This window comes from Paroedura picta, chromosome 10, assembly GCF_049243985.1.
Source record: "Paroedura picta isolate Pp20150507F chromosome 10, Ppicta_v3.0, whole genome shotgun sequence".
Classification (NCBI taxonomy): Eukaryota; Metazoa; Chordata; class Lepidosauria; order Squamata; family Gekkonidae; genus Paroedura; species Paroedura picta.
This window is the reverse complement of record NC_135378.1, coordinates 8,630,912-8,644,414: the sequence shown is the minus strand read 5'-3', so window position 1 is coordinate 8,644,414 and position 13,503 is coordinate 8,630,912. Positions and strand designations below refer to the sequence as shown.

Genomic DNA, 13,503 nt, shown 5'->3' with positions numbered 1-13,503 from the left:
GGAGGGCAGGATGCTGTTTCTGCTGGCTGCAGAGGAGAGGACACGCAGTAATGGGTTTAAACTTCAAGTACAACGATATAGGCTAGATATCAGGAAAAAAATTTTCACAGTCAGAGTAGTTCAGCAGTGGAATAGGCTGCCTAAGTAGGTGGTAAGCTCCTCCTCACTGGCAGTCTTCAAGCAAAGGTTGGAGACACACTTTTCTTGGATGCTTTAGGATGCTTTGGGCTGATCCTGCATTGAGCAGGGGGTTGGACTAGATGGCCTATATGGCCCCTTCCAACTCTATGATTCTATGATCTTATCCCCCATGGCAGTAAGAGACATTCCTTCGTCTCCAGGAGAACTTAGATAAGCGCTTTGTGATGTCATTTCAGTAGATCTCAAGATTCCAGCTGGAGGATGGCTCCCCCTCTGACTTCCAGTGTGTTATGTTATCCCCCATGCCAGAAGAGACATTCCCTCGTCTCCAGTGCAATAGAGGTGAGGCCTTTGTGATGTCGTTTTAATAGGTCTCTAGTTTTTACTTGGACGTGAGCGTCCCTTCAGACTCCTAGTGTGTTCTGATATCCACACTGCCACTAACTGACATCCCCTTGTGTCCAGGGAAGTCAGGTACGCTCTTTGTGATGTCATTTCAATAGGTGTCCAGTTTCTGTCTAGAGGTTTGCTTCCCCTCTGACTACTAGTGTGTTGTGATATCCTTCCTTCAAGTGACTGAAATCCCCTTGAGAGCCAGTTTGCTATAGTGGTTACGAGTGCAGAGTTATAATCTGGCATGCCGGGTTTGATTCTGTACTCCCCCACATGCAGCTAATTGGGTGACCTGGGTATTGCCATGGCACTGATGAAACTGTTCTGACCAAGCAGTGATATCAGGGCTCTCTCAGCCTCACCCACCCCACAGGGTGTCTGTTGTGGGGAGAGGAAAGGGAAGGCCACTGTAAGGCACTTTGAGACTCCTTTGGGTAGAGAAAAGCAGCATATAAGAACCAACTCTTCTTCTTCTTCTTTCTGTCTCCACAGGAACTCAGGTGAGCTCTTTGTGATGTCATTTCAGTAGGTCTCCAGTTTCTAGCTGTAGGTTTGCTTCCCTTCTGACTCCTGGTGTGTTCTGATATCCTGTCTGCCATTAACAGGCATCCCCAACTCTCCAGGGCAACAGAGGCGAGCGCTTTGTGATATCATTTTAGTTGGTCACCTGTTTCAAGGTGGAGGTTGGCTTCCCCTCTGACTCTTAGTGTGTTATGACATTCTTGGATGCTTTAGGATGCTTTGGGCTGATCCTGCGTTGAGCAGGGGGTTGGACTAGATGGCCTGTATGGCCCCTTCCAACTCTATGATTCTGTGGTTCTATGATTCTATATCCCCCTGCCAGTAATAAGCATCCCTTTGTCACTGGATGAACTGAGGTAAGCGCTTTGTTATATCATTTCAGAAGTTCTAAAGTTTGTAGCTAGAGGTTGGCGTCCTCTCTGATTTCTAGTGTGTTATGTTATCCCCCATGCCAGTAAGAGACATTTACGTGTCTTCAGGGGAACTGAAGTGATTGCTTTGTGATGTCATTTTAGAAGCTATCAAGATTCCAGCTGGAGGTGGGCTTCCCCTCAGACTCCTAGAATCTTATGATATCTCTCTTGCCACTAACAGGCATCCCCTCCTCTCCAGGGAAACAGAGGTGAGCGCTTTGTGATGTCATTTCAGTAGGTCTAAGGAATCCAGCTGGAGGATGGCTTCCCCTCTGTCTTCTATTGTGTTATGTTATCCCCCATGCCCGTAAGAGAGATTCCCTCGTCTCCAGGGGAACTAAGGTGAGTGCTTTGCGATGTCATTTTAGAAGGTATCAAGATTCCAGCTGGAGGTGGGCTTCCCCTCTGACTCTTAGTGTGTTATGATATGCCCCCTGCCACTAATTGACATCTCCTTGTCTCCAGGGGAACAGGTGAGCTCTTTGTGGTGTCATTTCAGAGGGTGTCCAGTTTCTATCAGGAGGTTGGATTGCACTCTTACACCTAGTGTGCTGTGATTATCCTCCCTGCCAGTAACAGACATCCCCTCTCTCCAGGGGAACTCAGGTTACTTCTTTATGATGTCATTTTAATAGGTCTCCAGTTTCTAGCTGGAGGTTGGCTTCCCCTCTGACTCCAAATGTGTTGTGATATCCTTCCTTCCAGAAACTGACATCCCCTTGAGAGCCAGTTTGCTGTAGTGGTTAGGAGGGTAGACTTCTAATCTGGCAGGCTGGGTTCGATTCTGTACTCCCCCACATGCAGCCCGTAGGATCCCCTCTGATTTCTAAAGTGCTATGATATCCCACTGCTAGTAAAGGCCATCCTCTCCTCACTGGGGGAACTGAGGTAAGCGCATTGTGATGTCATTTCAGTAGGTCTCCAGATTCTAACTGGAGCTTGGCTTGCCCTCTGACTTCCAGTGTGTTATGTTATCCCCCATGCCAGAAGAGACATTCCCTCATCTCCAGGGGAACTGAGGTGAGTGCTTTGTGATGTCATTGTAGTACGTCACAAGATTCCAGCTGGAGCTTGGCTTCCCCCCTGGTCTAGTGTGTTATGTGTTCCGCCATGCCAGTAAGAGACATTCCTTTGTCTCCATGGGAATACAGTTGAGCGCTTTGTGATGTCATTTCAGTTGGTCACCTGTTTCAAGGTGGAGGTTGGCTTCCCCTGTGACTCCTGGTGTGTTCTGATATCCCCCCTGCTTGTAACAGACATCCCCTCCTCTCCAGGGGAACTCAGGTGAGCACTTTGTGCTGTCATTTCAGTAGGTCACCTGTTTCAAGGTGGAGGTTGGCTTGCCAGTGTGTTATGTTATCCCCCATGCCAGAAGAGACATTCCCTCATCTCCAGGGGAACTGAGGTGAGTGCTTTGTGATGTCATTGTAGTACGTCACAAGATTCCAGCTGGAGCTTGGCTTCCCCTCTGGTCTAGTGTGTTATGTGTTCCGCCATGCCAGTAAGAGACATTCCTTTGTCTCCATGGGAATAGAGTTATTATTATTATTATTATTATTATTATTATTATTATTATTTATTTGATTTGTATGACCGCCGCTCTCGGAAACCGGCTCGCGGCGGTTCACAACATTTTAATACAAATACAATATATTAACCATTAAAATTCCCCATTAAAACCCCATTAAAACAATGACTAAGTCACAATGATGGCGATTAAAACTATTCCCGTACAGGCCCACTGGATGAGCAGAAGGGAACGGAGGATAATTGGGCATAGGATGGAACACTCTGGGGAACCAGGTCAGTTTAGTACTTGCCTCCCCCCTCCGGGGAGAGGGGTCCGATCTTAGCCCCGGGCCATCACCCGGCCTTAGACAAACGCCTGGCGGAAGAGCTCCGTTTTGCAGGCTCTGCGGAACTCAGAGAGCTCCGACAGGGCCCGCAGCTCTTCAGGGAGCTCATTCCACCAGGTAGGGGCCAGGACCGAAAAGGCCCTGGCCCTTGTCGAGGCCAGGCGTGCCTCCCGGGGTCCTGGGATCATCAGCAGATTCTTACCCGCAGAGCGAAGTTGAGCGCTTTGTGATGTCATTTCAGTAGGTCTTAAGGTTCTAGGTGGAGCTTGGCTTCCCCTGTGACTTCCAGTGTATTCTGTTATTCCCTCAACTCCAGGGGAACTGAGGTGAGTGCTTTGTGATGTCATTTTAGTAGGTCTCTAGTTTTTAGCTGGGGGTGGGTTTTCCCTCTGAGTTTCTTATGATATCTCCCCTGCCAGTAAAGACATCGCCTCCTCATTGGGGGTTTGAGGTAAGCACTTTGTGATGTTATTTCACTAGGTCTCCAGATTCTATCTAGAGGTTGGCTTCCCCTGTGACTTCCCCTGGATGGCCCCTTCCAATTCTATGATTCTATGAATTCCTATGAGCCCCTGCCAGCATTTGCTGGCAGGAGCTCATGGGAACTGTAGTCCATGGACATCTGGAGGACCACAGGTTGACTACCCCTGGCCTAGAAGAACCAACTCTTCTTTTAGTGGCTGATCTTCTCCTGCTTCTGATTCCCCCAACCAAATGGGCATTTCTTTGCTCAGACCTCTGGTTCTGGAGTGTGCTGGAGATAGACCCCTAACCAGATATTTGTACCAGCAGTTCCCAACTACCCTGAAGTTCTAGGAGGGATATCTTAACTGCAGCTCGTTGCAACTGAGGAGGAGGAAAAGGAGGAGGAGCAATACTGAGCAAAGAACAATTGGAAACTTCAAAATATCTAACCAGAGGACATTCCTCATTGGTTTACAAAAAAAGCAGCTTTGATTTCTAAAACAAATATTAATACAATTGATTACTTTATTACGTCACATTGGACTAAGACTTGCTGGATGAAACCAATCTAATTTTTAACAAATTATACCTATAAATAAGAATCTATTTCACAGTTGTGGTTACTCATAAACCTTCATTTCTACAGATAAAGTGCGCCAGTGTTCAAATAAAAATATGAAATAACTAGTAATTAAGCCTGCTGTAAAAAAAAATACAGCGGGCGCTAGCCGTACCCAACCGCCCAGGCAGTGATGCCTGGGTGGGTGGGAAGGGCTGGGCCCCCCCGAACCACCCCCCCCCCCCGCCATGGAAAAAGCCACCCCAGGGCCTGGGCAGCCCGATCGTGGGCTCGGCAAGCCCGCGATCAGGCTGCACGGGCCCTGGGGAGGCCTTTTCTTTCCCCCTGCCCCTCTTCTGTCCTTGGCCCGGCCACTGCCTACCTCTCTGCTCGGCGGCGAGGTAGGAAATGGCGGCGGTCGGGCCAAAGCACCTGACGTTGGAGGCTCGTGATTGGTCCCTTGCCGCCAGAATGACGGACTGGTCCCTTGCCGCTTCGCGCCTGTCGATTGGGCCCTCCGATTGTCAGTCTGGGGGAAGGGGCCAATAGGCACCCTTCCTCATCCCGGACAGGGCCCACCCTCGGGGCCCTTATTCTTTTATTCTTTCCACTCCGCAGGAGCGGTTAAAGATATTTAGTTGTCTGGCAGGATATCACTTCGTAGAGAACACGTGTATTCTCTGTTGCATTCCCCACATTGTGAAATGGCCCATCTGAGGGGGTCAAATTATACAACCACTCAAGCAGGCTTTTCTATGCAAGGAATAAGTAGCAGCACTGAATACACTATTGAAGATTGTGGTCTGTATTAGGGATGGTCATGAACTGGTTTACAAACTCTGTTAACAAATTTTGCTTAGTGTGTGGTTCATGAACTGAAGTTCGTGGCAGGTCAAATGGCACAAACATTTCACAAACTCCATGCATTCATGGAGGGTCATGCCAGTTCATGAATGGATTCTTTCCAGACAGTTTCCGCTCAAACAAAACCTTTACCAAACTTCAAAGCATTGGGGGAGGGGAGAGGCCTCCAGCTGTGGAAAAACCTGTCAGTTTCAAGAGGGCCCCCCTCTCATTTGCAGGCGTCCCATTCCCATTTTCTTGCGGAGCTTGCAAAACCCTATTCCCCTTGCTTGGAAGACCTGTGACGGTGCTTTCAGACCAGCCCTTTTAGCTTGCAATGGAACCGTGACACTTGGTTCTGCTTGGTATTCCGTACACTGAATTGGTTGTGCTGGGCTTGCAAACCTCCCCATGCCCAGATCATAATTATTATCACCTTCATGGCACAAGTACCACACTAGAAGCTTGAGGGAATTTTCTAGAGCAGGGGTGGGCAAACTGTGGCCCTCCAGATGTCCACGGTGGCGGGGGCTCATGGGAATGGTAGTCCATGGACATCTGGCGGGCCACAGTTTGCCTACCCCTGCTCTAGAGGATTCTAATTGGGACAGATTCTGATTAGTTCATTGTCATTGTATGACTCAGGGAGGCTGAAAATTACATTTAGCTTGAGAGCTGGGAGAAAAAGGACCTATTGAAGGACTGAAGGACCTATGAACGGAGAAGAACGTTTGAGCCAAGGCCTGTATTGGCCTGAAAGGAAGGTTTTGCCATCTGGTCCAATAGGTATTGTGTTAGGCAATTAACACTAACATTTATGATTTTCTGTGCCATTTGATTGTAGATAATTGCGTTGCCTACTAGTATCTTGATAAGCTGAGATTTTCTAAATTTCTTCTCATAAACTACACCTCTGTTTTTCCAAGAGTGTTATTTACCCTGGGGACCCGCAAGGTTCAGATCTTGACAGCATTGTATCCCTTTAATAATAAACTATTTTTGCATTTTGCCCTTCCTGGATAGCTCAGGGCAGGTAACAACTGAAGGATAATAAATATTGGTTGACTTGTGGTAAAATCTTAATAGTTTGAAAGTTAGCAGAGTGCCTGGATGGCTGGTGAGTGCAGCAGGCCGAGTGCATGCGGTGAGAAAACAAGGAACAATGAAAGGCACGTTCACCACGATGGTACTTAACTAACATAGTAACTATTAAAGAACTTAATTCTACATAAGGTATAGGTATCCCCTGTGCAAGTACCAATTCATGTCTGACCCTTGGGGTGACGCCCTCTAGCATTTTCATGGCAGACTCAGTACGTGGTGGTTTGCCAGTGCCTTCCCCAGTCATTACCGATTTACCCCCCAGCAGCAATCTGGGTACTCATTTTACCGACCTCGGAAGGATGGAAGGCTGAGTCAACCTTGAGCCGGCTGCTGGGATTGAACCCCCAGCCTCATGGGCAGACAGCTTCAGACAGCATTTCTGCTGCCTTACCACTCTGCGCTACAAGAGGCTCTAATTCTACATACTTAGAGGTAAAGAGAAGGTTCTTATATTAATCGAAATAGCTGGATGGAGGAGATGCTTGGGGCTTCTCTGCTCCGTGATGCTGCAGGGTAGAGGAATAGAGGAGAAGAGAAGGACTCAGGAAACAGGAAATTACCCTCTAGGGAAGGTCTGTGAGATCAGAAGGTGAGAGGTCAGTGTTCCTATCTATCTCCCTAACTCTATGGTGAAGAGAGTTCCTGTTCAAGTTAGGGGCTTTCAAGTCAGCGTTTGCTGGCAGGGGCTCATGGGAATTGTAATCCATGGACATCTGGAGGGCCACAGTTTCACTACATAGTTTCACTACCCATCTCATAAAATTAACATTTAAAACATTTATATAAATCACAATAGCTCCTGCCTATTGGGCTTGGGGAGAATTCTGATATCTCTAGAGGGCAGATCTTCCTGTTTCAGTGGTGAGGCATCCTTGACGACCTCTTGGGACCTTGACAACAGGCCAGAAGGAACAGTTCTGTCTTGCAGACCCTACGGAACTGATCAAGGACATGGGGGGCCCCGTTCTCTCTCGGCCAAGTGTCCTATTGGGCCGGCGTCATGACTGGAAAGGCTGAGCCCACTCTCCCTTCCGTTGAGCTGGGGATCCTGAGCAGGTTTTGGTCAGATGAGCGTAATGCTCTTTGGGGGACAGAGTGGAAAAGGCGGCAACCTCAACAGTACAGCAGATGAGTTAAATCTTCATAATATTCAAAAAGTCATCTGGCAACTCAACAAATAACATAACGCTTGTTTTGGGAAACATTTTATAATTTATATATAAAAATTCAGTAAGAAACAAAGTAGAATATTTCACAGAAAAAATCCACGTTACAACAATAAAAACCCCTAAAGAAAACAAAAATGAGAAAAAACATAGAATGCTGATTTTTTTTTTTTGTTATAAAACATGAATACGAACATTTGAAAATAATCTCAGGTTATTTGGCAACTTATTACATCCTTGCAGGAGGCTAATTTTGATAACAGTAATAATAAAAACAATAATTAAAAAAGTTTTCGATGAAGCCGAACTTGAAGATTTGTTCCTGTGAGAATAAAACTTAAGTTTACTAAAAAGTTCTGGCAACGAGGCCGGGCTCTGGATTTTCCATGACCAGCAGTACCAAACTTCCTTGAAGTTCTAGGAGGGGATATCTTAACTGCAGCTCGTTGCAACTGAGGAGGAGGAAAAGGAGGAGGAGCAATACTGAGCAAAGAACAAGGGGAAACTTCAAAATGAGACAGATGTCATTTTCACTTCAGTGCCCTTCTGGCTGAAGAAATCTAGTGCTACCTCAAGTGCCTTCTACTTACTTGGATACTGGGATAAAATTTACACACGAGAATATATTTCTTAATGAATTGGGTGCATTTCCTCGACAATGGAAATGCAACCTTAAATTCTACTTTACCAAAAGCGACAGGTGAGTCGAGGAAAGGGACCCTGGGCTCTTCCTTCTTCTAATCTACTTGACTCAAATACATGCAAGGAAATACTTTGCCAGCTGCCCGAGGGCACTGTGTGCATTCTGTTGAAAAATGCCCATCGCACCCAGGCCCCACTCAACGCTCATGAGAGTGGCACAACATTTAAAAATCTGGTTAAAATGGTGAATTGAAGGTAATGTAGCAAAGTTCACAGAGCAGTCTTTACTGTTAAATAAATAAAGTGTAAAATACAGTTTTTTTATACATGGCTTATGTACAAAGGTGTCAAATTAAGAGGCCACTGGTGATGAGTGGGATTGGAAGCATCGGCAAGTCACTGTGTTCACACGCCCCACTTGAGATGCAAAGGAAAGGTCTGCAGAGCAGATACTCTTCCGCGTAAACAAAGGGTTTAGAAAGCTGTTTAAAACACATGATGTGCGGCTCCTGCATCGGTTATGTCACACCAGGAAAACAAGCACATGCAAAACCTCTTGGTTTTGAGTGTGGGTTTGGTTTTAAACAGAAAGAGAGAAGGCCTTTTCTTGCTTTCTTCTTCCGCTTGCGTTCAGTGTGGGGGTGTTTACCGCTTAGCCTTTTTGATCGCCATCTCTTCTGTTCTCCGGTGGCCCTTCTTCTGCAGCGCTGAGGGGCTGCCTTCCCTCTTACGCTTGCTGGGCAGCAACTTTGATCTGAAAACCAGGGGGAAACACACACACTAACTGAGCTGCAAAAGGCTATTTGTAACCAAACAATCCCAGCTGCAGAAATAGGCCTGCAGTTCAAAAGCTCAATGGAACAGAAACATCCTCAACTTCTACCTTACTTCTACCTTCAGTGTTATATTAATATATCACGAATAAAAATTAACGTCTTGTTTTGTTTAATCCTGTGCACTAGAATTGTGAAAACTTTCTTCATGGGGAGAGGTGATGACTTCCAGGCCTCTGTTTCCCTGCAGGAAGGGGTGCTCAGAATCCCGCAGAGAAAGAAGAGCGCCACTGAGCTGCTGCACTTGGGAGTGGATGAGCACCCACTGACTCTGAGCCTTTCCCCCTGGCCTCTGTTCAGAGCACCTCAGTCTTCTCCCCTCCCTCTCCCTGCTAATATAAGGCAGCTCTCCAGTTGTTCCGTTCTTAGTGTGCCCCACTTGCAGGTCCTACCGGAGTCCTCGACCTCACCTCCCTCTGGAAGTTCTCCATGCCCCCCCCTCCTGCTGCCTTCTTCTGTCCAGGGCTCCCGTGCTGAGCTGCCCCTCCATGCTGAAAGGTCCGCTCAAAACATTTTTGAAGTGCCTTTTCATCCAATCCCAGCTCAGGGCCAGCCTCAGAATTCCTACCCCAGCCACGATCAACTCTGAGCATATGTTAAGGACCCTAGCTTGCTTGCCTCCCTCTTATTGTGCTTCCCTCTCCCACCATGTTGTCTCCTGAACACCATCAAAAGACTGTCAGCATTTCTGAGCCTGCAGCACCTTGGAACTCTTGACACAAAATGGTGAACCCAGGCACAAAATGACGGCCACAAGTCTACATTTGTGGGCACAGATCCCTGCGCTGCAGGAGCAACTTCTGCCAACGGAATGTTAAAAAAAAATTGTGCACAACCAATTACATCTTCAGTGGCCAATCAGAAGCCCCACGAGGCAAAAAACACACCTGGCCTCACCTATTTCCTTACAACACTTGGTGGGCAGCAGGGAAAGCTGTCTGCTGGCACAATGTTGGGGAACCCTGACCTAGACCATATATTCCTCAAGGTCAGAAGTGGGGATGTGCACTTCGGCTCAGTTCGGCCACCTCGGTGATCACCGAAGCCCGAGGTGGCGCCTAGAAGGCCAGTGTGCATCCCTAGTCAGAAGTGTGCCGTCAACCCTTCACAGCAGTGCAACCAGGTTCAGAAATGATCATGATCAAGTATAAGGGCTTAGGGAGTCCAGGGCCCTTTCCCCAGCAGAGCCTCCTGAAGGTGACTGCTACGCATGTGGCTTCGTAACTGGGAAGTCAGCTCTGATTCAGAACTTGCAACAAGTCCCTTGAGTCAGCTGCTCACCTGAAATGGGTGGATAATAATACCTTGCTATATTACAGGCATCTTGTCAAAACAAGACAATGCCTGAACACCCCAAAGCATACATAAAAATCACCACTACAAGTTTAAGAGGAAACCTAGATCAACTCCCTGCCTTTGGCCCACCCTGGATCCTGCACACACTGTCCTGAGAGGCTACCAGCTCCTCTGCATTTAAGAAACATGGTTGCACTTACCTGCAACCGCTGTTCATCAAGTGGTCTTCTGTGCAGTCACACCTGGGGATCTGTGCCTTCGCAGAGCCTGCCACGGAGGAGAACTCACAAGCTCTAGATATAAAGCTCTGCGAAGGCACAGATCCCCAGCTGTGGCTGCACAGAAGACCATGAAGACGAACATTTCTACCCCACCGAGTCTCCCCAGACAGTCAGTGATGGCACAACCAGGTTGCAAGGACATAAGAAATAGTCCGGTTACCTAATCTTAAAGTACATCATCTTTGACTGGTTCCTCCAGTGCTTCTTTCTCACGCCTACTGAACCTTGCGTGTGTTCCCAATTTGTAACTGGAACTGCCTTTAATACTCTGCTTGGTTCTCTGACCCCCTCAAATATTTAGATCCTTAACTGAACATCAGGAAAGCCCTGAAAGATAACCATTTCTTCTGGACGGCCAACAACAGGCTAGAGAGGCTGAAGTTGCCAACTTGCAACGGTATTCAGAGGTTTAACAGTCTCTGAATGTGGAGGTCACAAGATTGTCTCATTCCTGTTCATGCCTGTGGCCATTACTGTAACCTCTGGGAGCAAGATACTGTGGGAAGAATGAGAAAGGAATTGAAATGGACACAGCCACCACCAAGCGCGAAGGGGCTGCCATCGCCACACTCACAGAGCCAAGGGAGAAGACTGGTTCGATTTTGCATGAGGCTTTTTCCGGTGCTGTGGAGGAGACAGTGGATCAGGGCTTTGGTTTTTAGATGCTGCACGGGTCGTTGGTTTGCTGGGCTGCTGTCTGGGAATAAACCAAGTTTCCAAGTTTATTAAGGTATATTTTGGGAAACACTTTTACGGCAAGTAATTTCTAATCAATCATTTCAGAAAGCAGAAATAATTGCACACGCAGTGGATACGTTATCTAGAGGCAGATGTATTAATTTTTCCCCACCTTCAAAATATTGGGGGTTTCTGGGGAAGATCTTTGAGAGTAACTAGTCAGAAGCCATTAAAATGGACACAGACGTATCCCAGCCAGGAGGGGCTTTCATTGCTATATATAAATGGACTCCGGGGAATGGCAGAGGACAGGAAGGCCTGGAGGGTCATGGTCCAGGGGGTCGCGATGGGTCGGACACGGCTTCGCACATAACAACAAGTCAGAAGCAAACTGGAATAATTTGGCGCTTTCATGTGCTTGGATCCAAAGTGTTTTTCTGATGCTAAACATTTTAAATTGCTCTCTGTTCTGGCAGATGGGTGTCTTGAGCAGCAGTTCCCAACCTTTTCAGCATGGTGACCACAAGCCCAAATTTACTTGGTACAGTGACCCGTCTAAGAACTTTTGGTGTCCTAAGCACACTACAACCTTGGTACGTATATAGTTCAGCATTCCATTTTCTACAGTGGTCAAACTGATATTTTGGGAAACCAGAGCCCTTGCTCTGAACCCCAGGCAACTGGCATTCTAAAATGCACAGCCTTTGCCTATCGAGGTTCCCTCCCAGCCTCCGACCACCCTGTCCTTCTCCACACCGCCCTCTGACGACCCCTAAGAAACTCACTGTAGCAACCACGGGGACCACCATGTTGTGCTTGATCAATATGTATAAACTGGGAAGACAAAATACCCCTTCATGTATGCCAGGGCAGATATTGTGGCCTGGATCAGATCTTGCTTTCCAAAATACAAAAGAGAGCAGCAGGGAGGGCAGGGGTGGCCGTCATGGAGGGCTGGCTCACAGCCCCTTTCCAGGGAAACAGCGATACAGATCCTGCAGTGGGAAAAAGCTCTATGCGTGTCTGGCATGCAGTGGAAAGGTGGGGATGGTTAATCAGCCCCCCTACATTTGATGGATATCCATCCTCCTCTCTTTAGGAGGGCTGCCAGCCCCACCTTTCCTGGGTGGCTTTGGGAGCCAGTTTTTGCTTTTCTGACTGACTGTCTAATGACCCACGGTTTTCCGGTCTTTACTGTGAACTGCTCTGAGCCCTGGCGAGATTGTGTGCACACTTTAACATCGATAAGGATCCTAGCTGGCGTCTAGGAGGGCTTCCATTACCTTTGAGCTTCTAACCTGGTGGCGGCCCTCGTGGTGGCTCCGGAGTGCATCTCCTCGGCGCTGCTGCCACCGTCTTCTCTTCCGCTGCCGCCACTCTCTTTGCCTTCCTCCTGCTCTCTCATTTCCTCTTCCACGGCAGGTGCAAGCCTCTGACGCTTTCTGTCTGGCTCAGGTGTGTCTGTCCCTGCAGCATTTGATATACACACTCAAATTTCCACCCAAGCCTCCAAGGACATACTTATTTTAGAAGGGCAGTTCTCAATGGACCCTGGGAGTGGAATGAGTAATTTTCCATTTCCTTAGCATTTTAACTCACACTTGTTTGACTTAATCTCTCCAAACACATTTGTAACAGTTTACTTCTTCAGGTCACAGCCAGAAGTCATCGAAAACTAGGGAAGCAGCTGGGATGTACCAATCCTGACATGAAATTATACCGATTTGCACATTTTTTACATAATATTTACTTTAGCCATAACCCAATGATTTTCCCCCTGTAAATGCGAAAGAATAATAAAACTAATCTTGTTCTCAGCGAGCGTACACCTCAAACAATAAAAAATGTTAAAAGAAGCAGAAGGCCCCGGCCTCACCCGCTTCCAGCACTGGAACACGAGGCCGTTTGGGCTTCCTTCCTCTCCGCCGCGCCTCCACCTCCACCTCCACCTGCCCTTCTTCAGCTTCCTAGCAGTCGGGAGGAAATGAAACAGAAGATGGAACAGAGGACATTCTCCTCGAAGACAAACAATCCCTGCACAGCACAGACCGTGAAGCACATACAACATAGGGACAGGGAGGAGGCAGAGGGACATCTCCCCTCTCACACAGGTTTTGAACCCAGCTGAGAACCCACTGAAACTGGCAACAGGCTTAAGGCTGGGGAAAAAATAAACAGGGTCTTAACACTGCCCAAAATCCAGCCGCAGAATCTATCGTCAGCAGAGCTGGCAACAGGCACCACTGACTGAGAATTATAAGGGGGGAGGGGGAATAAGGTTAAGTGACCCGTCCTAAACCAGATGAGCACA

General features: G+C 47.6%; 1 protein-coding gene across 4 annotated transcripts in view; it reads right to left on the bottom strand.

The window, feature by feature from the left end:
- Window positions 1–7,485: 7,485 nt before the first annotated feature.
- Window positions 7,486–13,503, bottom strand: part of LOC143845321 (biorientation of chromosomes in cell division protein 1-like 1) — a 56,363-nt gene continuing 50,345 nt past the window's right edge. For 3 of the 4 annotated variants that reach the window (XM_077353589.1, XM_077353590.1, XM_077353591.1), the window contains exons 22-25: window positions 13,069–13,159; window positions 12,476–12,659; window positions 11,089–11,211; window positions 7,486–8,858 (exon numbers count right to left, since the gene is read on the bottom strand). In XM_077353589.1, coding sequence (XP_077209704.1) covers window positions 8,750–8,858; window positions 11,089–11,211; window positions 12,476–12,659; window positions 13,069–13,159 — 507 coding nt within the window. In that variant the 3' untranslated portion in view covers window positions 7,486–8,749. The remainder of the gene's footprint in view (window positions 8,859–11,088; window positions 11,212–12,475; window positions 12,660–13,068; window positions 13,160–13,503) is intronic. The other variant, XM_077353592.1, reaches the window with a different exon arrangement.